This window comes from Grammomys surdaster, unplaced genomic scaffold (genome assembly GCF_004785775.1).
Source record: "Grammomys surdaster isolate TR1022 unplaced genomic scaffold, NIH_TR_1.0 125742, whole genome shotgun sequence".
Lineage (NCBI taxonomy): Eukaryota > Metazoa > Chordata > Mammalia > Rodentia > Muridae > Grammomys > Grammomys surdaster.
Window position 1 is genome coordinate 31,509 of NW_021620574.1, and position 25,951 is coordinate 57,459.

The 25,951-nt window shown below is 44.8% G+C and overlaps 1 protein-coding gene across 4 annotated transcripts in view; it reads right to left on the minus strand.

Annotated features, from left to right (window-relative positions):
- Positions 1-6,048: 6,048 nt before the first annotated feature.
- Atf1 (activating transcription factor 1) overlaps positions 6,049-25,951 on the minus strand; it is a 39,634-nt gene continuing 19,731 nt past the window's right edge. For all 4 annotated transcript variants that reach the window (XM_028788266.1, XM_028788267.1, XM_028788270.1 and 1 more), the window contains 4 exons: positions 21,130-21,260; positions 15,190-15,369; positions 14,944-15,103; positions 6,049-7,452 (listed from right to left, as the gene is read on the minus strand). In XM_028788266.1, the coding sequence (XP_028644099.1) occupies positions 7,308-7,452; positions 14,944-15,103; positions 15,190-15,369; positions 21,130-21,260 (616 nt within the window). In that variant the 3' untranslated portion in view covers positions 6,049-7,307. The remainder of the gene's footprint in view (positions 7,453-14,943; positions 15,104-15,189; positions 15,370-21,129; positions 21,261-25,951) is intronic.

The following is a 25,951-nucleotide window of genomic DNA, read 5'->3' on the forward strand; positions in this document are numbered from 1 at the left end:
CTGAGAGTGACAGGCTCTGCTCCTGGTGTGTGGTTGATTACCTGTAAGAAGCTGGGACTGAGGAAGAAAGAAACATTATCAAAGGCTTTGTTAAAATCTTAACATAATGCCGGGCAGTGGTGGCACACGCCTTTAATCCCAGCACTTGGGAGGCAGAGGCAGAGGCAGGTGGATTTCTGAGTTCGAGGCCAGCCTGGTCTACAGAGTGAGTTCCAGGACAGCCAGGGCTACACAGAGAAACCCTGTCTCGAAAAACCGAAAAAAAAAAAAAAAAAGAAAAAGAAAAAAATGTTACCATAAGGGAATGTATTGTGCTACCATGTAAAGTGCCTAAGGAAAGAAGAGAAGGAAGGGTTAGATAACGCCTGCTCCTTATCTAACAGTGAGCAGCATGGTGAACGGCATCTCTATGCCTGACTAGATGGCAAACACTGTAGGATTCACTATTCCCAAGGTGCTGGTCTCTTCAAGTTCATCTGACATAAATAGGTAGGTAGGTAGGTACATTACCTACATACATAGATACATAGATAGATACATAGATAGATACAAAGATAGATACAGAGATAGATACAAAGATAGATAGATGATAGATAGATAGATAGATAGATAGATAGATAGATAGATAGAGATAGATACATACATACATACATACATACATACATACATACATACATACATACATACACAGGTAAATACATAGATAGATAAAAGTGATCTCAGGTGAAATCTCAGCACACTCTTTCTTGGTGGAGTAGGATTTACAAGTTGACTCTAGAGTTTGCTACTTCACAGGCCTGTACTTTAAGATCAGATCCCACAGCCTGAGTCTGGCCTTGCCTCCTGCAGATCCTTCTGTTAAGATGCTGTAAGCCCAGTGTGGTGGTGCCTTTAATCTTGAGATGCAGAGGCAGGCAGATCTCTGAGTTTGAGGCCAGCCTGGTCTACAGAGTGAGTGTCGTGGAGTTGTTAGTTCAGAGCCCAGGCTACACAGAGAAACTTATCTCAAAAAGCAGAACAAAACCAAGCATCAGTGTGACGAAACTGGAGAGCAGGGTTGCTCAGTGGTTAAATGTTCTCACCACCAAGCCTGACAACCTGGTTTCAATCTAGAACCCACATGATGGAAGGAGAGACCAGGTTTGGATGGAAGAATGAGAAGGAAAGATTGATGGACAAGTGACTTGCTGACAGTGCAGGCCTTTCTGAGGGGGGGACCTGCAAGGGGCGGGCTCATCAGGACCGTAACCTTCCAGCTGGGTAGTTACAGGGCAGCAATGAGGTCACAGTTTCTGCCTTTGACCTGCCGATGGCCACGGCTCAGGAAACAAGTGAGTTGGTTAAAGCACTGTCCCTGTCTGATGTTAGGTGAGTGACAGATATCCCTCCTGGCAGCCATGACTGAGGTCCGTGGGGCCTGGCAGCCAAGAATCTAGACAAAGGATTTACTTCACTTCATAAAACCAAATGATTGCAATCATCTTCATTTAACAATGGAGGAGCTGGACAAAATGGTACAGCCCTGGCTAACACAACTCTTGGAAATTGTTCTCTGATTTCCAAACTCATGCAGGGGCCTCTACTACATTATATATATACATATACACACACACACATTATACACACACACACACACACACATACATGCTCAGGTGCTGTGGGGAACCAAGGCCCTCCCTGAAACTCAGGGCTGTGCCTCCCTCTGGGTGCTGGTCACTGGCACTCAAAGCTCAGTGATGATCCCAAGACTTGAGATGTGAATCTTGGCTTTCAAAGCCACAGGCCCTAAGTCGTCAGGGTCCAGCACTCTAAGCCAATCCTCGTTTTATTTCTGTTGTTGTGGCAGATGCCCTGACAAAAAGCAACATGGGGGAGAAAGGGTTTATTTCTGCTTGCAATTCCAGATCACAAGTCTAACACTGGGAGAACTCAGGGCAGGGCCTCGAAGGCTGGCCTGCTTGGTATGCCATCCAGTGCTACCTCTGTCCGAGGAACTCCATTCGCAGTCAGACAGGCCAGCTTGTGCTCTGCTAGATTTTTTATACAGTTCAGGATTACTTCTGAAATGGTTCTGCTCATAGTAGGCTGGGTCCTCAATTTTCAATCAAGACAATCCCACAGGCCATTCTGATGTACGTAATTCTTCAATGGAAGCCTTCCTGTCATGTGACTCTAGGTTGTACCCAGATGCCAGTTGAAGCTCACCAGGACAAAGCCTTTGGGTACCACCAGCATCCTAGGCCTCTGGCTGTCAACAGTAAGTGGAATGGTCTTTGCCATTAAAATCTCCTCCCTAGCTGCATAGACTAATCTGTCTTGCTGGAAGAGGAAGCTGTAACTCCTCAATTGTGCCAAGAGGATTTCAAAGAACTCACAAACCACAACAGATGCATCACCAGCTATGTGTGCCAGCCACTGCCATAGAAACCACGTGGGAAATGCTAGAGCTTGGCTAGGCTGACAGATGACATCATAGAAACCACGTGGGAAACCAATGCTGGAGTTGGGCTAGGCAGACGGAGATGACGTCTTCAGGGGACTGCATGTGCTCCCAGTTAAATCAGGATTCTCAGCACTAGCAGGAGAGAAAAAAGTGGGGTGGGCTGGCAGTGTGGCTTGCAGGTAGAGTGCTTGCCCCAATTCTGTTTTGTTTGAGAAAAGGTCTCTCTACATGGCTGTCCTTGAACTCACTATGTACTGGGATGAGACATGCATCATCGGGCCTGGCTTGCCTTAATTCTTCTTACTCTGGGTTCAATCCCTAGCACCACTGAAGATGGGGGGGGGGGGAGAAGGCAGAGTGTTTTGTTTGTTTTTGGAGACAGAGTTTCTGTTACACCCCTTGACTGTCCCGTAACTCACTTTGTAGACCAGGCTGGCCTGAAACTCATAGAGAGCCGCCTACCTACCGCTGCCTCCTGAGTACTGGGATGAGTTTTAATTGTGTACATATGTACCTGAATACAGGTACCCACTGAGGGCCAGAGATGTGGGGTACCCTGGAGTTATATGCAGTTGTGGACAGAATGTGGGTACATTTATCAAACTTGTGTCCCCTTCAAGAATAGCTGTGCTGACTGCTGAGCCACCTCACCCACGTTTGTTTTTGGCACGTGGCAGGCTGGCCTCACACGCCCCATCTCCTGCCTTGGCAGTGTTGGGATTATACATTAGAGTCACTAGGCTGCGTCTATGTGGTGCTGGGAATTGAACGCTGAGCATTATGCCTGCATGGCCAGCACTGGACAGCTGAGCTACCTTCTTAGCCTTTGTGTTTTTCAAACAGGACCTTGCTGTTGAGCCCAGGCTGGCCTGGAACTCATGTCTCAGCCCCAGGACTGGAATTACTGCCACATCTATGAATATATGTAGTGAACATAAACACACTACATGGGTGCACTGGACTCAAGTAGCTGCCTCCCTATGGGAAAGAAATCTTAAAGGGGCTGTGGGGCCTCCTGTGTGTATTTTCCTTCAGACCTCAAGGTAAAGTTTCACCTGTCCTGGACAATACACAATTCTGCTTTATGACATTTTCACGTGTTCTTGTGCATACAAGTACACATGTAAGAGTCAGAGAACTTCTGGGAGTCCATTTTATCCTTCCACTGCGTGGGTCCTGGAGACCATACTCATGCTGTCAGGCCTGGCACAAGTGCCCTTATCCGCTGAGCCGTATTATCTTCTACATACTAGTGTTTTGAGTTTGTAGAGTGTGATTTTTAAAGGAGGGTTGCCACCTAGTGGACACACCTAAATAGAACCTTTTAAAATCTTCAGACTAGGTTTTTAAATTATTTTAAGACAAGGACCAGAACCTTTCTGCTTCCTTTCTCAAAAGCCTTCTAGCTCCAAACCACTGGTGACAAGACAAATTCAGAATGACCAAGAACACAAATTTTGGGGTTGACTCAACCTAGAATTTAACATCACTTTTGTTATTTACTGTGTAGCTTCAGGCAGAATATCAAATGTTTTCTGTACCTACATGAATTTGTACTTAGACCTTTATCAAATATGAGGAATCCTTGTGCTGGAGCCACAAGAGAAGTGTCTCACTGGAGTTCGGTAAAGGCCAGGGTGTGCCAGGGTGGAGGTAGGAGGGCCATATCTTGAAAATAATATATTAGCGTCTATGGATGTGTGTGAATGCCCAGGTGGTCAGGACAACTTTAAAGTCAGCGTTCTCCTTCAGCTCTAGAGATGGAATTCATGGGGTTAATGTTTTACTGAGTGGTTAAACTCATTTCTGTTTGTTTCAGATGCATGACCTCAAGTAAGAGAATCAAACTTTTTTTTCCAGAGTGTTTCTCTGTGTAGCCCTGGCTGTCCTAGAACTTGCCCTGCAGACCAGGCTGGCCTTGAACTCAGAGATCTACCTTCTTCTGCCCCTTGGGTGCTGGGATTAAAGGTGTGAGCCATCTGGCTGGAGAGATAGCTCAGTTGTTAAGAGCACTTGGCTACTCTTCCAGAGGACCCAAGTTCAACTTCCAGCACCCACATGGCCAATCACAACTGTCCCAGGGGATTCTGACATCCTCAGACAGACAGATGCACAGGCAAAACACCAATGCACATAAAATAAAATAAAATAAAATAAAATAAAATAAAATAAAATAAAATAGAATAAAATAAAGTGTGTGCCACCACACCTGGCCAAGTCTTAAACTCTTGGTCCTCCTGTTTCAGCCCCTGGGATCAACTGAGACCCCAGGTGTCCACCACACACTACCCTGGGCTTAAAGTTTCAATCCTAGTCGTCTGTGCTCCTGGAACCTTAGCAAGCAATGACCTCAGGGACACAAGGTGTTCACAGGAACAGGGAGGCTGCTGCATTCCTGTGCTTTACTTGTGGTTACTGAGGTATAAAACTGCTGCCCCCACCCTGTTCTTGGTGCACATCTACACCCAGTTCACATGTAAAGTCACCTTAACTTACAGTAACTTGTTTCAGTTGACACATTATATAATGTACAAGCTGAAGACAGCAAATGACTATATATGCTACCAGTTATTTGGAGAAAAAGCACCTCAATCATGAAATGGCAAAACCGTTTCGTTTGTAGTGTCTTTTTGTGACTGCAACAACAGTACTAACTAAAGGGCAGGTACCACCATCGGAGAATGAAAAAACAAAGAGGGCATGGGTAGATGGGGGAGTTAAGTGTCCCAGATCTCTCCTACAGTACAGGCCCTAAGACTCAGGCAGCGCCAACCTACAAAAGCCCCTGGACTCTTCAGCCTGATCGGGTGCCATGCATGCACTTTAGAGTGAGACAATCTTACTTTATAACACATCACTGGTTTAGACCTGCTCTGCATTCAGACACCAAGACCTCCCGGCTGACTTGTGGCTCCTTAGCCTTCAGGCCTTACTCATTGGTGGCAACTTTGTGGTGCTTATGGCATCTTTTTTCCTGGGAATGTGTACCACCATGACCACATCTCACTGCTGATTCTAAGTCAGGATACATCTCTCTACCAGTCCATGAGCTAAGGAATACCTATTCTTCACTCTTTGCTTTAAAAGTCATTACACAATCATTTACTGCCTCGGGAAGCTGCTTCACTATAGAGGGCTCATCTGGCATGTGCAAAGTGTGAGGTTCAACCTTCAGCACTAAAGGAACAAAATGGAACAGATCTGAGAAGCCTTACTTGTGGCTACACTGGCTTACAAAGCACAGTGGGGTGTAGAACGCCCCAGTTCCTTAGGCTGATGGACAACCAGTTCAAAGAAAGTAAGGAACACCCTTTGTGGTCCCACTAATGAACTCTCCTTGGAAGATCAATGGCAAACTGACTAGGTGACTGACCACTAATATGATGCCCCAGTATGATGTCCTAGGTTCCCACAGAACAGCAGCTTTCTTGAGCACACTGTAACTGGTTCTTCCTGAATCAGAGCACAAGTGTGCTCTATTGTAAAGCACACCCAGACCCCGGGCTTAGAATCTGGCTGCACTTTAAGGTTAAAAATCCCTCACACTGAGAATCTTACACAGTGGTTGCTGGTTGGCATTCGTATGTCAAACATTATATTTTGCATTTGGAAAACTTAATCTTATCAAATGTTCTTTAATTTCATAGACGATATGAAACATACTATGTAGGCACACAACAGTTTTGCAGTTTCCAAGTGTACACAGATTAGAATACAGAGGTTAAATGCTGGTGTACTGACCACAGCTGGAACTTTAGATAAAACTTTATATAAAACATACAATTCAATTATCAGCCAATTGAAAACTTTTTCTCATAATATAAAAATGATACTTTAAGATACAAATTTTTTACTACACAAACTATATAAACATTTAAAATAATCATTAAAAACTCAACATTAGAATTTATAAAGATTCACTATAAAAATATATCGGCGGTCACTTCTTTTATAAAGGTAGCACAGGCTACATTACACAATGGTTTCAATGGAAGATTGCCTCAGTAACTATTTTAGAACCTGACAAAACCTTACGGTAAGATGATTATAAAATCCCTCAGAAAAGCTTTGGTGTGCATCTTCAGGTTATTTAAAATGTTTTAAGGGCTTTTGTAAACACTTCATTCTGTTAAAGCACAAGAGAATAATGCTCTTCAACTGCATACAGGATTAGAGAATCAAAAAACCAATTTATTTTATACTTAGGAAAAATTGCCCTTATCAGAGAAAGCAAAAACCAAACTATTAAACTGTCAAACTTGCAGTTTTCTTTTCATTCTGATAAAAATGTCACAAACCACCACCACCATAGGATGATGTACCTCCGCGTCGTTTAGGAGGTCTCCAAAACCAATCCGTCCAACAGAACTAACTGTTAAAAACTCATTTAACACACCTGACAACACAACACAATCAGAGCACATAATTTACATACTTCATAATGCTCTATGCTTTCTTTTACATTTGTAATTTAAATTTATTGGCAGAAATGTCTCTCTCTCTCTCACACACACACACACACACACACACACACACACACACGGAAAGGCAAGTTTTTGGGAACAGAGAAATACAGACTTAGCAGGGATTGACTGCTTCACTAATGTCACCTGCCATTTTCGTTGCTGGCTGTTACTTCAGTCTGACCTGCTGAAGGTCCGTTTCCTTGAGCACTCTCTTTTCAGAGCTTCCAGTTGAGCCAGCAGCTTCCTGAAGGTCATCTCCATTCAGCCTGTCATGTCTGCTTGTGGAAACCTAATACCAAGTAGCTTCTTTGACCTTTGAATTTATACAACTCCACTAAAAAGAAATCCACCTAATTTTTAAGCTTAAAAGTCCACAAAAATACTTTCTCTTTAAAGAATCAAACACTTTTATGAGAATAAAGGTCCTTCAAAGTCTTTAGCTCTTCTATTAGAGTTTTATTCTGATTTTCCAGAACGGCCACGCGGTTCTCCAGGCACTTCACGTACTCCTTCTTCTTCCGGCGGCACTCTCGGGCAGCTTCTCTACACACAGACACGGCACATCAGGAAAACAAGAAAGGCATTGTCCCCCTGTCTCTCACCCACTATCCCTGACTTTGTTTAGTGGACATCCTCTTACTGTAGAGCCCAAGTTGGCCTCAAATCTGCAATCCTCCTGCCTCATCCTTTCTTTCTCAATGCTGGGATTATAAAAACATGCTACTACCTCCAACCTCCATTTGAAAGTTTAAGGTATCACCTGAGGGGTTGGAGCAAAGTAATGGCTCAGTGGTTAAGAGTATTTGCTGTGCCGGGCAGTGGTGGCGCACGCCTTTAATCCCAGCACTTGGGAGGCAGAGGCAGGCGGATTTCTGAGTTCGAGGCCAGCCTGATCTACAGAGTGAGTTCCAGGACAGTCAGGGCTACACAGAGAAACCCTGTCTCAAAACAAAAAAACAAAACAAAAAAGAGTATTTGCTGCTCTTGTAAAGGACCAAAGGTCAGTTCCCAGCACCCATGTCAGGTGTAACTGTAACTTAGGGGTATCAGACATTTCTGGCTTTCACGGGTACCTGCACACACCCACACATAATTTAGAAAGACAACTTCCTTTAGACAGGGCTGGCACAGACATCCCTTACTCTGCCTTGCCAGGATTCTATGTGTCAATGCACAGACCTGACGTGTAGAGTACTTGTACAAGGCCTCCTGAGACCCACATCTAGCACCCAAGTGGGAGGGAGGGAGGAAAGCAGGGAGGGAGGGAGGGAGGGAGGGAAGCAGGCCTCACTGCTCTGCGGTCCAGATCTTGGCCAGGCAGCCACTGCTGTGGTCCAGTCAGCTTCCAATTAGTGCTTTTTCTACACAAGTTCTTGCTCTATTGCCTAGGCTAGCCTTAAATTCCGAAGACCTCCTGCCTCAGCATTTTGAATGTGGCAATTACAGACACGTGCCACAGCCAGTTCACCACAGCCTTTTTCCTGTTTTAGAGCCAGACCCTCATTATGTAGTCAGTCCAGGCTGGTCATGAAGAAGCCATCTTCCTGCCATAGCCTTCCAAGTGTGAGGAAACTGGTTGGCTGCTGGCTCCCCACAACCTTTTTTGTTGCTGCTGCTGTGTACCAGCACATGCAGTGCCTATGGAGGCCTGCAGGTGGTGTTTCTTCCCTGGAACTGGAGGTATAGATGTTTGTCAGCCACCATTGTGGACTGGGTTTGTCAAACTTGGTCCTTTGAAGGAATGGTCAGTGGTCTTAACCACTGAGCCACTTCTCCAGCTGCCACCACCCCCAACTTAAAAGTGGCTTCCAGCACATATGTATACATGCCTTTTTTCCTATATTTTTTCTGCAGGGCCACTGGACATACTCATTTAAAGCCCACTGGCCCAGAGTATCTCAGGACTGCAGGAAAGCATGGAGGTCACATGGTGACTCAACCATCTGCAATGAGATCTGATGCAAGCAGAATTCTCTATACATAATAAAAAAAATCTAAAAGCACACACATACAAAACAAAAATCCCAAAACATTATTCACTGAATGTTACCTTGTTTAGGAAATCTATCCCTATACTCAAAGTTATAAAATCATGTATTTTTACATTAAAGTTTTAAATTTCATCTTATATATAAAACATGTTTTTGACAGAGTCCAGCTGGACTGCAACTCACTATGCCAACCATCCTAGGCCTGCACCAGCATACTAGGTTTAAAGCTTTTCTTCTTGTTCTTCTGGGTCGGATTAGTTACAGTCTCATTGTGTAACTCAGGCTAGCCACAAAGTAGCAATTTATGTGTCCACCTCTGAAGCTTGGGATCACAGGCATGTGACACCATGACTGGCCTTCAGGATACAAAGCAGGTAACTATGTCCTTATAAGAATAATTTCTGTTTCTATGCTTTGGATTGTGAAGCCTTGTTCTTCCTGTTTAAATAAAGCCAGTTTACTCGGCAAATCATGTGACCTCCCTACAACTAAGTTTCCACAAGAAACTTGAGAGGGCCAGCTCTCCAGGTCTTCTGTAGGCTTTGACCTTGCTATTAGAGCGTAACTTACAGAAATTGTCAGAGCTATGTCGAGTGCTGTTCAAGATGACATCATCCAGTAAGAGGACTAATTTTAAGCAACCTTTTTTAAAGCTCCGAGTGTAGTAGCCTCGTGAAATCAACCTGATGCAGTTCGTAGTGTAGGCTGCTCTAAGACTGGTCCTTTTGCCGGGCGGTGGTGGCGCACGCCTTTAATCCCAGCACTTGGGAGGCAGAGGCAGGCGGATTTCTGAGTTCGAGGCCAGCCTGGTCTACCAAGTGAGTTCCAGGACAGCCAGAACTACACAGAGAAACCCTGTCTTGAAAAACCAAAAAAAAAAAAAAAGACTGGTCCTTTTTTCTACAGTATATCAAGATAAGAATTTCAGCTGGACAGTGGTGGCGCACACCTTTAGTCCCAGCACTTGGGAGGCAGAGGCAGGCGGATTTCTGAGTTCGAGGCCAGCCTGGTCTACAGAGTGAGTTCCAGGACAGCCAGAGATAGATAGAGAAATTCTGTCTCGAAAAAGAAAAAAAAATTCATCTGGACAGGGTGGGGTGGCATATCCTTTAGTCCCAGTCCTAGGAAGGCAGAGGCAGGCGGATCTAAGAGTTGGAATTCATTCCTAACCTCATCAGATTTTCAGCTTCTTTCCTATAGGTACATTTTAAAGGACACCTTATATATTTCATCAACCTTTAAACACATTTGTAGTTGAGGTCATCTTGTGACAAATTCTCATTCTAGTAACTCCTTCTCTGTTCTTTTTGGAGACAGGGTCTCTGTAACCCAGGCTGGCTTCAAACCTCCCTTCAACTTCTCACCTCCACCTCCTGTCTGGGCCAGCACCCTGCTTTTATGTGGCACTGGGGATCAAACCAAGGGCTTTGTACACATGGGAGGAACACTCTTGTAATTTTGTAAGTTTCTGGGGGTTTCTAGATGCAAGATTATATCCGTTTTTTTCTATTTACACAATGTACTTCATTTACTCCCTGCCTTTCTACCAAACTCATTCATAGAGATGGAAGTAAATGCTTGTTGTCACTTTTTGATATGTATCCACATGACTGTTAAATTTTTATTGCTTTAAAGACATTACCTTTGATCTAGTTTTCTTTGTGTGTAGCTATAAAGCCCAGTCACATTGTAATCTTTAGACTTGAAATTTTGTTGCCATTCCTGGTTTCTTGGTACCTTCTCTCTTTTTTTTCTTGAGCATAGTAGGTAAAGTTACCCATAATATATGCATTTTCTCATAAGTTTTTATGCCTGATATATATGTGTTACAGAGACTGTAGCAACACCTAAATGTCATCAAGGGGAAGAGGATGAGGCTCGACTGATGAGGGACTCGTCTAGCATGTACGAAGCCCTGGCTTGAGGTGGTACCTAGTACTCGGGAAGTGGAAGCAAGATAAGAGTCAGAAAAATCCTTGGTGACACAGCCAGTTTCAGGCCAGCTATACAGTTCCTGGGCTACACAGACAACAAAATATGCTTAAGAAGAAAGTAAATGTTCCATGATGGTTGTTGCAATAGAACATTTAAAAATTTAACTTTGTGTATGGAAAGACACACATTTACTACAGTACACACAATGGAGGTCAAAGGACAACTGTGTAGTCCACCCTTACATGGATTCCAAGAATTGAATTCAGGTTGCCAGGCTTCCAGGTAAGGGCCTGTACCTGATGAGTCACCTTGACCTATGACCTTGAGGTTGTTACTTTAACTGTTCTCTAGTGTCACATACTGTTCACCTAAGATGGTAGTTTATCTGATAAATGTAGTATGTGTTCCCATTTTTCAAGTGGCTCTTCCTGTCTGACTCTCCTTTAAGCTCTCTGGTCTTCAAGATGTAGAGGAAATCAGACCTCTCTCTTATAACCCTAGAGTGGCCTTTATGTGCTTACAGGAAGGGAGAGGTACTCTTCACTTCGGTGGAAAGCTAGAAATGATTCCTACTTAGTGAGGAAGGCTTGCTGACAGCCATGACAGGCCAGAGCAAGACCTCCCAGCCAGCGAGAGATCTGAACTCAATGAGAGGACAGCTACATGTCAGAAGATGAAGCAGTCTTTTTGCTGACATGGAAGTTTTTGTGGTCTGACCAGATCAAAACAGCCACAAGGTTCCTTTAATCCAAGGTCTACTCTAGAGTAAGGCTCTGACTCTCTTCAATTGGAAGGGTGAGAGATGAGAAGTATGCAGAGATAGGTTCATGAAGAAAACCACTTCTATGTATAGTGTAACAGCAGGGCAGGAGAGATGGCTAGGTAAGTAAGAGCACATTCTGCTCTTGCAGAGGACCTGAGTTTGGCTACCAACACCCACATCCATCAGCTCACAATCACCCATTGTCACTAACTCCAGCTGGGTGTCTGGTGCCACCCTCTGGCCTAAGAGTACACGAACACCCATCCACTGACAAGAGAAACCCAAGATGAAGATGGAGTGGCAAGTGGGGCCAGAGCGGGCTCAGCAGTTAAGCACACTTGTTGCTCTTCCTGGGGACCCCAGTGTGATTTCCAGCACCCACATGGCAGCACAGATGTCTGTAACTCCAGTCCAAAGGGATCCAAAGCCCTCTTCTGATCTCCGTGGGCTCCAGGCATGTATGTAGCACACACACACACAAACAGGCAAAATACTAACACACACATAAAATAAATGAAAAACCTGCAAAAAAACAAAACACTAGCTCCTCTTGCAGAGGCCAGGTTCAATTCCCAGCTCCTACATGATGGCCCAGAGCCATTGGTATTTTCGGTTCCAGGGGCTCTGACCCCCTCTTCCTGGTCTCTTTGGGTACTAGGCACACATGATGTATAGGCATGTATTCACAGAAAGCATAATTTTTTAAAAGCATGACCAGAATTCAGCTCCCAGCCTATGAGAGGCACTCATGGCCACCTCTACCTCCAGCGCCTGGTATCAGGAGACCATGTGCCACCTCCACACAGAACCTGTTTTAAATGTTGCAGCAGGTCACCCACAGATGCTGGTGAGGAGACTGAGGAGGAGGAGGCTCCGGACTGCAGGTAAACAGCAGCATTCAGTAAGACATGGCCCTAGACTTCCACAGCTAAAGGGAAGTCAACATCAAGCTCCAATGCTGTGGGGGAGGCTGCGTCTCTTTTTAGGGAAAATGAGGCTGGGCACCTGACGTTAAAGCAGTGTTCATTTGTTACTCCCAAACTCCTAGGGACGCCATAGTGACACCTCTGCCTTCCAAGTGGCACAAAGCCTGGTCCCAGCACGTTCACAGTAGGATATACAGGCCAGGTCACGTATACTTCTCACATTCACAGTAGGATATACAGACCAGGTCACGGATACGTCTAAGACCTGCACAGAAAGGATGTCTCTCACACTCTCCCTCGCTGACAATGCACCTGGCCCTGCACAAGCTCTGCTGGAGTCACACTGACATCAATGCCCTGCTCAGCATACTGACAGCAGCCAATTCTGGAGCCAATGACATAAATAATTTTCATTTTCAAGTCTTATTTATTTAGCAAATACATTTTGTAAGATTATAGCTGGCATTCCTGTAATCCCAAGACTGGAAGGCTGAAACAGGAAGACTACTGTAAGTTTGAGGCCAGCCTGGCCTATATAAGAAAATTACAAGCTAACCTGGGCTATCAACAGAGATCTTTACTCAAACAAAACAAAAATACAAACCAGAGGATCTGGAAAAAGTAAACTGTAAACTTGTGGACAGAACAAGTTTATGTCCCCCTAATGCTGTGACAGTATCATTTTAGGGGGAAGTACAGATACACAAGAACAGGAGCTGGGAGTGTGCCCCACACCCCTGTGGTGTCTTCAGGGGGCTGAGGAACTTAGTGGATGATTCTTTTAAGGAATAGTTGTAGGTACATACAGGTCAGTGACACAGCGCTTGCCTAGCAAATATGAGGTCCTGAGTTTTTGATTCCCAAGTCCAAAACTGAAAATAGACCAGAGTGTCAAAAGATGTGACTCAACTGCTCCTGTCACTATAACCCTGTGTTGTGAGCGCTCTCATGTGCAGGTACTCTCAGAGGCCCAGAGGGTGTTGAGTCCCCTGGAACTGGAGTTGTAAGTTGTATCCATCTAATATGAATGCTGTGTCCTGCCGGGCAGTGGTGGCGCACGCCTTTAATCCCAGCACTTGGGAGGCAGAGGCAGGTGAATTTCTGAGTTTGAGGCCAGCCTGGTCTACAGAGTGGGTTCCAGGACAGCCAGGGCTATACAGAGAAACCCTGTCTCGAGAAACAGAAAACAAACAAACAAACAACAACAACAAAAAATGAATGCTGTGTCCTCTAAACCAATAGTGTGCAGCTGGGCTGGTGGCACATACCTTAACTCCCAGTACTAGGGAGGCAAAGGCAGGCAGATCTTTATGAGTTCTAGGACAGCTAGAGCTACGTAGTGAGACCATGATTCAAAATATGAAAAACAAACAAACAAACAAACCCAAAAACCTACAGGCATGTGCTCCTAACTGCTAAACTATCTCTCTAGCCCCTAATCTCATCTTTGGGTAAATTAAAAAACCCTGCAGACAAGTCACTTCATATACTTAAGTAAACAAAATGGTTTCTTGAAAACGAATCCACTGGTGAAAACTGGTATGAACTGACAGATGGATTTACTGTCCTAGGGAAACCGCTACCAACCAGCACAGCGTGTGCAGAGAAACTACAGTGGAATGGAATGTCACTCCTTGTGGCAAAGGTCAGCAAACAACAGTGTGATTGAGGGCAGCCATTAACACCCAGGCGAGCTGCTACAGCTTAGACAGGCTCAGGTGATGGGTGGTGCTGTCAGCTTTACACCTCACAGCACGTGTCTTGTCTTTAGTGCACCCAGTGACTAAGCACAGCTTGTGTATGCTGGGCCCACACTTTGCAGGACTTGCTGTGTTATACTTCTGGAAGCACACACTACACCACACAATCTCTATGGCATGCCTGTATCGCTGCCATTTCACTGTGAACTCAACAACAAGACAATGCTGTTTGAAAAGCTTTGCTAGCAATGTTATTTCCATTTTTTACATGTATATATGCCTTCATGAATGTATACCACATGCATGCATTGTCCAGAGAGGCCACGTTAGATGTAAGATCCCCTACAAATGGAGTTATAAGCGGTTGTAAGCTGCCATGTGGGTGCTGGGAATTGAATCTGGGTCCTCTGCAAAAATAGCCAGTGCTCCTAATCACTGAGCCATCTCATCTCTCCACTCACTCAGCAACGCCATTATTTCAAAGGATGTAGTAAAACTGAAGAACTCTACATCTCAAGCTATTTAATGCAGAGACTGAACAATGATGTCACTGACCCACTTGGATCAACAATACTCATACACCCACTGGACATAAGCCACCACGCAGCACACCGAAGCTGATGCAACCTCCTTCCTATCCTATCGTCTAAGGAGGTGATGTGCGACTGTCCTGAGATGTGCAGAGACCTCACCCACGCTGGAACATGTTCTATATTTACCTGTTTTTCATCAGCCGTATTTCTCGCTTCAGTTGGGGGTCATCTGTCTTTGCTGTCTGAGATGTAAGAGTCACAGGAGAGGTCATCACCACAGTCTGTGGGAGTGACGTGGCAGACGGTGTGGTACGGATCTGGTAGGTCTGCATATCTCCCGATGCAGCTGTAGAGCCAAAAGTGAAGGGACGTTACTCCTGAAGTGCTTTCGAAAGGCCTTGGGCCCGCTTGCGGATAACGAAGCACACTTACTTTGTACAACCACCTGGTTGCTCGGGACGAGTATCTGCTGTCCATCAGAGGTCTGTGCATACTGGAGGATTGTCCCTTGCTGAGTACTGCTGGAATTTGTCATGGTTAATGTCTGCAGTGCCTGTACTCCATCTGTGCCTGGACTGGCCAACTGTAAGGCTCCGTTTGGGGCAATGGCAACTTTAATCAAACAGAGAAATATAAGGCTATAGAATACACGAATTCAATTCAAAGAAGGACATAAAACAAAAAAACATTTAAAAAACAGGTCTGAATGCAGACCACTCTGGGTAAACTAGAAAAAAACAAGAACAACAACAATAACAACAAAAAACTGGAATAAAATAGCAATGTCTGTACAAAGTTTTATAGTTTAGACATACTACCCAAGATTTAGTCTCAAGCTACATACTACACAATAAATCATAAAAAACACATTTTGTAATCTATGGGCACTTTATGTTAATTGCTGATGTTACCAGAGAAATCTTGGGCAATAATGAAATATCTAATGGCCAAGGATTTTCTTTAATTATTTTTTTGAGTATTGGGTATATAGTATCTCATGTACCCCAAGACTCTCTATATAGCAAATGAACATTTTACTTTCTATCTGAACCTGAGCATGGTGACTGACGCACCTGTAACCCCAGCACTTAGGAAGTACAGAGAGTAGCATCATGAGTTTAAGACCACCATAAGCTAGCACAGGAATTTTAAAAAAAAAATGGAAGAATTTAATATTGTGTCTTACATGCCCTTAATCCCAGCACTTGGGAGGCACAGGCAGGTAGGTGATCTGAGTTCAAGGCCAGCCTGGCCTACAAAGTTCCAGGACAGCTAGGGCTACATAGAGGGGGAAAAAAAAAATCAAAACCAAACAAAAAGATTAAACAATGTAAAGTATTCATTTAACACCTAGTAAAAATAAAGCCTTCAGAAAGCCACTTGTGGACCACAGTACCAGACACCAGACATTTCCATCTATGTCCGAGCTCTTCGATGGCATGCCTCAGAGGCAAACCTCCATCACAAGCCAACGCCTCGTGTCTTTTTTTTTTTTTTTTGGTTTTTCAAGACAGGGTTTCTCTGTGTAGCCCTGGCTGTCCTGGAACTCACTCTGTAGACAAGGCTGGCCTCAAACTCAGAAATCCACCTGCCTCTGCCTCCCAAGTGCTGGGATTAAAGGCGTGCGCCACCACCGCCCTTCGTCTTTTTTTTTTTTTTTTGCAGTGTTTTACCAGTTTTATTCATAAAAATGCCTGTTTCTTTATACTATTCCCCTTTCCCAGGCCTATCTGTCTCTTTCCAGATTTATGTCTCTTTCACATCTATCAACATACCTGCATACTCTCTCCTTCAGTATTTCCTAAGTATTTGGAACTCTTTCAAATCACCTCTTTTTTTTAAACAGGTGTAATTTTTTTATTGAATATTTTATTTACATTTCAGATGTTATCCCCTTACCCACCCCCCCCTCCTGCTTCTATGAGGACGTGCCCCCCACCTACCCCATGTCTGTGCCTTTAAATCAACACTATGTTTCTCCTTTCATACTCTGGCTACCAGGAAGCCAAAACAAAGCAGTCTGCTATGTGGTGGAGGGGTTCTCACTGAGAAGGACTTTTCCCAGGAGCTCCACTACTCAACTCTACCTCATGTACAGACCCACACATACCTTACTACCCCGTAGAGAGAGTATCTTATGTGTTGTATGGATGCATCACCTTTCAATTAAAAACAAACAAACAAACAAACAAACAAAAACACCTATGGCCTATAGGAAAAGGAGAATAAAAGGTAAGGACATCCAAGAATTCTGGGATGGAGCCAGGTAGGAGATCCACCCAGGAAGATGTGAGAAGGCAGATATTTGGTGCCTGAGAACAGGTAATGAGCCAGGTAGCAAAATGCAGGTTAGAATAAATGTGTTATTAAGGATATGATATAGTCAGAAGAGCCTAGCTATATGGCTATATGTAAGTGTATTTTGAGTCTGAGTCTTATTTCTGGGAGCATGGGTGTGGGAGAAAGACCCAGGACCAAATTCTACAGTGCCTGACTTTAGAACACCGGATATTTTAGCAGGTTTCTTTTGAAATTATATGTGATACAGATATCATTTTCTCTCAAAAATATATAAGAAAGTCTCATTCCTAATTTACTAACTGCAGGATGGAGGTGACTACTCTCTATACCGTTAAGTCCCCACTGTCTCTGGTTCCTTTCCTAGGCTTCACACAGGACTGACAGTAACATACAGCTACTGTGTGTATTGAACTGATAGTACTATATACCCAGTATGTGTGTGGGATACTCATAGCTGCAAATGAGTGTGTTTGGATATTAGATATAAGCAGCAATGTACTTTTCTTTTTGTAACCTGCCTTTTTCTAGTTGGCCATATGTATTGATCTAGTCCTACTTGTTCTAAAGCTGCACTGTTCGATACAGCAGCCACAGCCTCATCAGAATCATGTAAACCCCTAAGCAGCCTCCCTGGCTTGATGGCTATGGTCCCGAACACCGAAAACACTGATGTCCCACAGGTCCTCCCAGACTCTGCTGTCCTAAATACTAGTCTGTGTTGTACGTATCTCCACTTACTGCTTGAAATATCTGCCTAAGTGTCTCTGTAGGTTTTTCCTTTCCGGCTGCCTTTAACCGTCTGTGTGTTGGGAGATGCCAGTGAAGCCTGTGTACGATGAGGAAGCCCATTCAGCTTTAGGTAAGCCAGGATCAACCAACCCCCAGTCACCTCTGCAACCACTGCTCTGTTTCTTACATGTCCAGGGAACGCTAGACAGGTAATGAAATCTAAAGCATTGGGAGTGTGATTCAGAGTTGTCCCATGGCTAGAGAAATGGCTCGCTGGCTGCTGGCTGCTGGCTGCACAGTCGGGAGCAGCAGTGTTAAAGAGCCTAGTGCTCAAGTCATAAGTCAGGTGTCCTATGCACACCCGTAGCTCTAATTCTGGGGTGCTGTGGAGACAGGATTATGGCCTGGGTCAGGTCTAGAGAGAGAGCCTAGGGCAGAGGAAGAGGTGGGATGGAAAGAGGAGTACAGCTGACTCCCTCTTCTGGCATCTATGTGTGCATGCCCAACATACACATGTACACCACACAGTAAAGAGAGGACTAAGGATGTTAGCCATGTGACTGTCTGCATGAGGAGAAGGCAGACCAAGGGTAACAACTTCAAAGACCCTGAAGAATGAAAACAGCTTTGTGGGCTGAAGTAGAGCAAGAAAGCCACACACACCAGGGACTGGCACAAGAGTCGACTTGACATTTAGTCCTTTTAGGTTTTGGTTTGGTTTGGTTTGGTGTTTGGTTTGGTGTTTGGTGTTTGTTTGGTGTTTGTTTGGTTTGGTGTTGGTTTGGTTTGGTGTTGTTGGTTTGGTGTTGGTTTGGGTTGGGGTTGGGGTTGCGGTTGCGGTTGGGGTTGGGGTTGGGGTTGGGTTGGGTTTGGTTTGGTTTGGTTTGAGACAGGACCTCATTCCAGGCTGACCCTAGAACTGCTCCATAACCAATGCTGATCTTAAACTGCTGAACCTCCTGCTTCTGCCCCGCCAGCTCTGGGATTATAGCTGTGGGTCACTATGCCCATGTAGTTAACCTTTTAATCAGTAATTTTAGCTATAGCAGAGAAAAGAAATGAAGGTACTAACAGAAGCTAGCTGTCAGGATGGACCCAAGTTAGTGACTCTGGAAGCTGTGTAGCTAAATGATCAGAGGGCTGAAAGGTGGTCAGGTAGTGCAGCCATTTCATGGAAGGTGCCAATCAGACTTCCTTGAGTTTTCTCACCTTTTTCTCACCAAGGTGCTAGGAACTAAACCTCAGCCTTGTGTATAGAACTCAGTGCTTTACCACTGAGCTACACATCAACCGCCAAGCAGACTGTGGTGAGTGTGTTATACACCATATCTATCCAAACTCCCAAAGTGAACCTTACTATAAGTATTTTAGAAGAACAGCCAGGAAAACTGGGAGAAAGTTCATGGGGCAGCACTCCCTAAACTGAGCCGATAACTACAAGCTGAAGCTCCTTCCTCACTTTCACCAACATCAACTTAAGGGCAGCAACAGTTAAAACAGTTACAACACACAGGGAGACCTCCGCGACGGAAAAGCGTTTAGGCATTAACCACCAGCCTGCTCCACAGAGCACGTCAGCCAATTATTCAGAGAAACCCTGTCTAGAAAACAAGTGAACATGAAAGATTTAAAAACTGTTAGAAAGCAACTGGGCGTGGCCACACATGCCTTTAATCTCAAGAGGGAGAGGGCAGGCAGGTCTCCGAGTTCCAGGCCAGCCAGCGCAACAGTGAGACACCTATCTCAGAAACAATTGTATTATACCTGTTAATTTCATTAAATACCATTTTAATAAGTGAAAGGAATCCATTTCCTAAATGCTTAGGCAAAAAATACAGATGTTAGCACAATCCAGACTACTACTACCTGGCTGGTATGTGTGCACATCTGTTTGCTGGAGACTTGTGCTTTCTGTAACTTTCTCAAGGCTACACTGGACCTGTTCAATGTTAGCACAATCCAGACTACTACTACCTGGCTGGTATGTGTGCACATCTCTTTGCTGGAGACTTGTGCTTTCTGTAACTTTCTCAAGGCCACACTGGACCTGTTCCACCACCACTAGTCCCCAAAAGGGATTCACACCAGTAGCCAGGAATGTGGCTCTCTGTACTGACAGACCAGCACTGCTCATGGTACACGCTACTGTCACATCCAAAGTCTCCATTCTTTTTTTTTTTTTTTTTTGGTTTTTCGAGACAGGGTTTCTCTGTGTAGCCCTGGCTGTCCTGGAACTCACTCTGTAGACCAGGCTAGCCTCAAACTCTCGAACTCAGAAATCCGCCTGCCTCTGCCTCCCAAATGCTGGGATTAAAGGCGTGCGCCACCACTGCCCGGCCTCCATTCTTTTTCTTCCTTAATCTCAAACTGAAAATTCAAATATTATGTTTAATTCTCTTTTTAAAAAAGATTTATTTACGCATATGAGTGCACTATTTGCATGCATGCCTGTGTGACAGACGAGGACATCAGACCCCATTACAGATGGTTGTAAGCCACCATGTGGTTGCTGGGAACTGAACTCAGGTCCTCTGGAAGAGCAGTCAGCGTTCTTAACCGCTGAGCCGTCGCTCTCGCCTGTGTCTAATTCTTATTATAGAAGTAACCAAAGTACTAATTACACCAGTATTAAGGTCACAGACAGCATGTGCATACAAGAGACTTGTACAAGGTGCATGCTTTGGGGAAATACTAGCTCTAGATCCAGATAGACATTCTGGCTCTGTTACTTACAAGCAGTGGGACAATAGGGACAGTATCTAACTTTGAGGGGTTGGGAGGAGACCACTGTGTTCTGAGGCAGAGTCTCATGACATAGTGGCTTGGCTGGATTCAATACGTAGCACAGCTCGACTTCAGCTAATGAGCCTGATGCTTTCACACTCCAAGTGCTAGGAAGGGTAAGAGGCATGTGCTACCACACCGAAGAAACGCCATCTCACCCGACGTCCATCTCACAACGTTGTTTTAAGAAATGAGATACTGCGCCGGGCGGTGGTGGTGCACGCCCTTAATCCCAGCACTTGGGAGGCAGAGGCAGGCGGATTTCTGAGTTCAAGGCCAGCCTAGTCTACAGAGTGAGTTCCAGGACAGCCAGGGCTACACAGAGATATCTTGTCTCGAAAAAACCAAAAAAAAAAAAAACAAAACCCAAAAAAAAACAAAAAACAAAAAAACCAACAACAACAAAACAAAAACAAAAGAAATGAGATAACGCAAGAAACCCACTTTCCTACACATGCTAATAATCAACACCCTTAAAATATGGCAGCCTTTCTATACACATTTCTTTCCATAAAGTTAAGTCTTGTATGTGTAATGTGGAACAAACCCTATACATACTGTACTGTCCACTGCTTGTCTGATAGATGGGGGTTGGAACAGACATAGAAGTGACGGCAGAAATGCTGGGATTTTCTCCGTCGGCTTTTCTGCCCCGTGTATCTTCAGACGAGAGGTCTTTCAAAATTTTCCTGTAATAAATACACCAGTGTTATTGACTGTTAATGACGGTGCCTTCATAAAAGGAAGGCACTAGGCACTGTCTCTCACCCTCCCTCTTTCTGACTGTGCAGCCGCCTCACAGTGATCCTCCTACCCTGCCAGCCTCCCAGTGCTAGCCAGCATTACAGGAATGGACCACCACATCCCTTCAGGTTAAAAGTGAAAGAATCTAACTGGCTATGGTGGTGCATGTCTTCAGTCTCAGTTTGACAGGCCAGGCAGGAGGATTACTTAGCCTGGAAACATGGAACGGGCCTGGACCACAGCAGAGGACCATGGCCAAAGTCAGAAGAGAGACTAGCCAAGAGCAGAAGCCAGCCCTAACAGCTCAGCAAGCTTTATCCAATCAGTGCATTCGAACTCTCCCGAAGAGTGTGACTTTAAAGTCAGCGTGCTGCTGAACCAGGCCCCAGCCACAAGAAAGCCGAGTCATCACAGCAGTTTTCCTAAGAGCTGTTGCTGAGAACACTTTAAGTCAGAAACTCTTTCCAGGGTGACTCACCCTCAAGTGACTCCTGAGTCAGGAATTACAGCGTTTATCTAATCTATGGCTGTTGGATGGGACAGATCTCAGCATGCAAATAACCCGTGTACACAGGATAACAAACAAGACACATCTTTACACTCATGGCTGCAGCCAAAAAAAGCATCCATAATATGGAAGCCATTGTGCCTCAACTATTGCTGAAGCAGTCTGCTACTGGCTGACACTGCAAGGACAAGCCCACTGAGAGAGAGAAGTGGGCGTCAGGCCGGCTCCTACAGAGACGAAGAGAGGGTCTAACCTGTACTAAACCAGTCTTAGCCCACATCTACGGAACCCTGTTGTCTAAGAATAAGTCCCTCAGAGAAGTGAGTGTTGGTCAAAACCCAGCTGCCTATACAAACTCCAACAGGAGAGAAGGTAAGGAAACCTTCCCACACCTCCAGGTACTGCCCTGGAAACAAGAGCCTGAGGTAAAGGCAGCACAGCTGCAGGATTCCTGGAGAACTGCTCAAGTGAACAAGTTACAGGAAGGAAGTCAAGGACCTTCTCTACTCATCCAGAAAGGACTGGCCCTAAGAGAGCTGGGCTTCTCATGAGAATTCACATGATTCCACAGAGCAAGGCTGGACACTACTAGGTGCTGTACCCCAAATTTCCACTGATTTCCCAGCAACCCTCTGCCTCAGTTTCCACAGTGTAGGACTAAGGGCATTTGTTCTTCACCACAACATAGTCTTCACCCACTGTCTCAATGGACTACAAAATGTCAGACTAGATTCCAGCCACCCTGTCAGCCTTTCCTTCTATCCCATCTGCATTCCTCTGTGACGTCTGCAGAATCATAGAGCTGTCTCTCCAGTGGGCACAGACTCAGGTCAGTGCCCTCAACCTCCACTGCAGAAGCTTCTTATCCCATGAGATGGGGATTATCAGAGACCCACAACTTAGAGACCATGTGCAGAGATTTGTAAGTCTTAAGCACTCAGCCCTAAATGGGACGTCTTCATCAAACCCCTCTCCTCAAAGCTCAGAGACCCATGGAAGGATAACTCCATAGAAACAGTGTCTTTAGACACAACAGGGCCGATGCCCACACGAACCGACTGTTGACAGTGTGCACAAGACCAGTACAATCCAAACCAGTAAGAATCTCAACAGACAGGGAAGTGGACACACTATGTGCACAGTGCTGGGAAAGAGAGACCTGTTCTCCAGGGGCCGCTGTGCACCAACTGCATCCGGCCGGGACAGGCTGCTCATGGGGCTAGATAACACACAGCTGACTCCATAGTCTTTTGTGGATTTTTTTGGTTTCTTCTTCTTCTTCTTTTTTTTTGTTTTTTTTTGTTTCTTGAGACAGGGTTTCTCTGTGTAGCCCTGGCTGTCCTGGAACTCTGTAGACCAGGCTGGCCTCGAACTCAGAAATCCACCAGCCTCTGCCTCCCAAGTGCTGGGATTAAAGGCATGTGCCACCACCGCTCGGCAATTTTTTGGTTTCTTTTTGTTGTTTTATTGTTTTTCATTTTGTTTTCTCCTTTTAAAAAAAATTTTTTTTTGATACAGGGTTTCTTTATATAACCCTGGCTGTCTTCAATCTCAGAAATCCAGCTGCCTCTGTCTCCTAAATATTGGGATTAAAGGTGTGCAAGCAACCTTCACCTAACTAAGTTACTTTGTTTTTGTAGAGAAAGAGAGACAATAAAGTTGGGACAGAGTTCAGTAAGTATCTGTTGGATTTTTTTAAAGTACAATATAATCAAGCTGAGTTTAGCCATGCACACCTATATCCCAGAGACAGAGACAGGCGGGTCTGTGACATTCTAGGCCAATCAGAGATAGAGTGACACCCTGTTTCAAAAATAAGTAGCACAAGCATCTACAGGGCCCCAGACCATAACGTTAAGAAGCCTTGGGAGAAGGAGTCTTTTTGCTTAGCATTTACCATTATAATATACTCTGGGCTAGCCACATTTTATGTCAGTCATACACCAAAGAAAAACTTCGAGCATCTGTTGAGGTGCAAGGCCCTTGTACAGCTGTTACGTATCCTTCCTCTGCAGGAAAGATGGCTGTTCTTAAGTGTCTTTCACTCAGAAAGAACAAAGGGCCTTTTCAACTTCCAATACTATAGCCACAGTGGAAAAGAAGCCACAGTTCTCAGAGACAAGAGCAGATCTGCTACCACAGAACTACAGAGAGGCTTCTAAAGCAGCACTTGGAAAACTGAGGCAGGAAGACCGAGTTCAGGGTGGCTGGATGGCCCAGTGGTTAAAGCACATGTTGCCAAGCCTGACAATTGGAGTTTGACCCAGGGATTCACATGGTCAAGGGAGAGATCCATCAGCCTGTAGGTGTCCTCTGATAGTCACATGCATACCATATCCCAGAATGCAGTGCTCATTCCATTCTCAGTGTCAAACTACTAAACATTTAAAGCATAAACACTAGAACATAAAATATCTATGCGGTACATACCAGGGTTTAATAGATGGTAATGTTACAACTTACGACTTCAGAGTAACCCCTTTCCTACAGAGTGCTGTTACCTCAGCTGTTGTGTGCCTTTCCCATGTTATAGTCTCTTATTTGTCCCTTTTGTGGTACTGGGGATCAAACCCAGGGCCTTGCACATATAGATCAATGTTCTACACTGACATATGTTCCCAGTTCCCTATTTTGTTATCAAGCCACTAAATGAGTCATTGTTACTGTTGTAAGAAGCAAACAGTAACAAGTAAACAGTCATCTTTTGGGGAAGTGCAAAGACACCAAATCCAGGGTCTTGCACACGCTAGGCAAGTCTTAGTAATTAAATTAACCACTGGTGTCTTAGGGTTTCATTGCTGTGAAGACACACCATGACCAAGGCAACTCTTATAAGAACAACATTAAATTGGGGCTGGCTTACAGGTTCAGAGCTCAGTCCATTATCATCATGGTGGGAAGCATGGCTCTGGAGTGGCTGAGAGTTCTGAAGGCAGCTAGAAGACTGACTTCCAGGAAGCTAGGAGGAAGGTCTCAAAGCCCACAGTGACACACTTCTTCCATCAAGGACACACACAAACAAGGCCACACCTGCTATAGTGAAAGTCCCTGGGCCAAGCATATTCAAACCACAACTGGGGTTCATCCCTAGATATAGAATTTTAGGCCGAAAGGTAGATTTCAGTCCATTACTGTCTAATGTACTGTTCAAAACATGTTATTAGCTTACCAGTCATTCCTTTCTAAATAATTTTCCTCTTTTGGAAGCTTTTTAAGATCTAATACTTATCTGGGCTGGGAGGACAGCTAGCTCAGCAATAGCCTGCCTTTGCTTAGTGCATTTGCCAGCGGACAGACGGAGCTCATGTTGAGGCACACCTCCTCCCCCCCCGGCCCCCCCCCCGTCTCCTTCCCTCTATTCACCTGTGCTCATCCTGGGTAGTCTACTTGGACTCTCCGATTGACTGCCCATTCTTCAGTCACATCTAAGCTGTTGTAAGGACCCATCTTTCTAGGTTTGTTCCTTTTCAAAGTCCTCCCAGTCTTCTGTTCTAGTGGTAGGGTCTCTCTGTATCTCTCCTGATCTAAATCAGACATAAGAGTCCTTGCTAATTTCATGATCTGGGTTCTTTAGGGACTTACTGGTGCTTATATTACATCTGTTGCTGTCTGCTAATACTGTATTATTTCTTTTAGCTTTTATAGTTTTCAGTTGAATTCTTTAGCCCCCCACACACACACAGACAATTGTTGATTTGTTTAGGGAGGTGTCCTCTGAAGCACCATGTGTTAACTACATCAAGTACCATTGTAAACTTGTGCTTTGGTGAGACAGTAGAGCCCAGAAGCAGGGGATGAAGTAACTGGGAAAGGCCCGTAGGTAGGGTGCCGAGATGCAGCCCCTTTGCTGCCTGTGTACTGAGGTTCTCAACCTACCACACATTCCTGATGACCACAGACTTTTTACACAGGCACAAAACCAATGAAGCCAAACATGGATCAAAACCAGTAAAGGGAACCAACTCAATCTTTCCTATTTAAAAGCTGGTTGTCTCAGGCAGTCACAGTGGCTCAGATCTACAATCTCTCCACTGGTGACAGCTATGGGCAGGGCAATTGCAATGAGGCTAATCCCAGCCTGGGCTATACATCCTGTCTCAAAACAAACAAAACAGCAGCAACAACAAA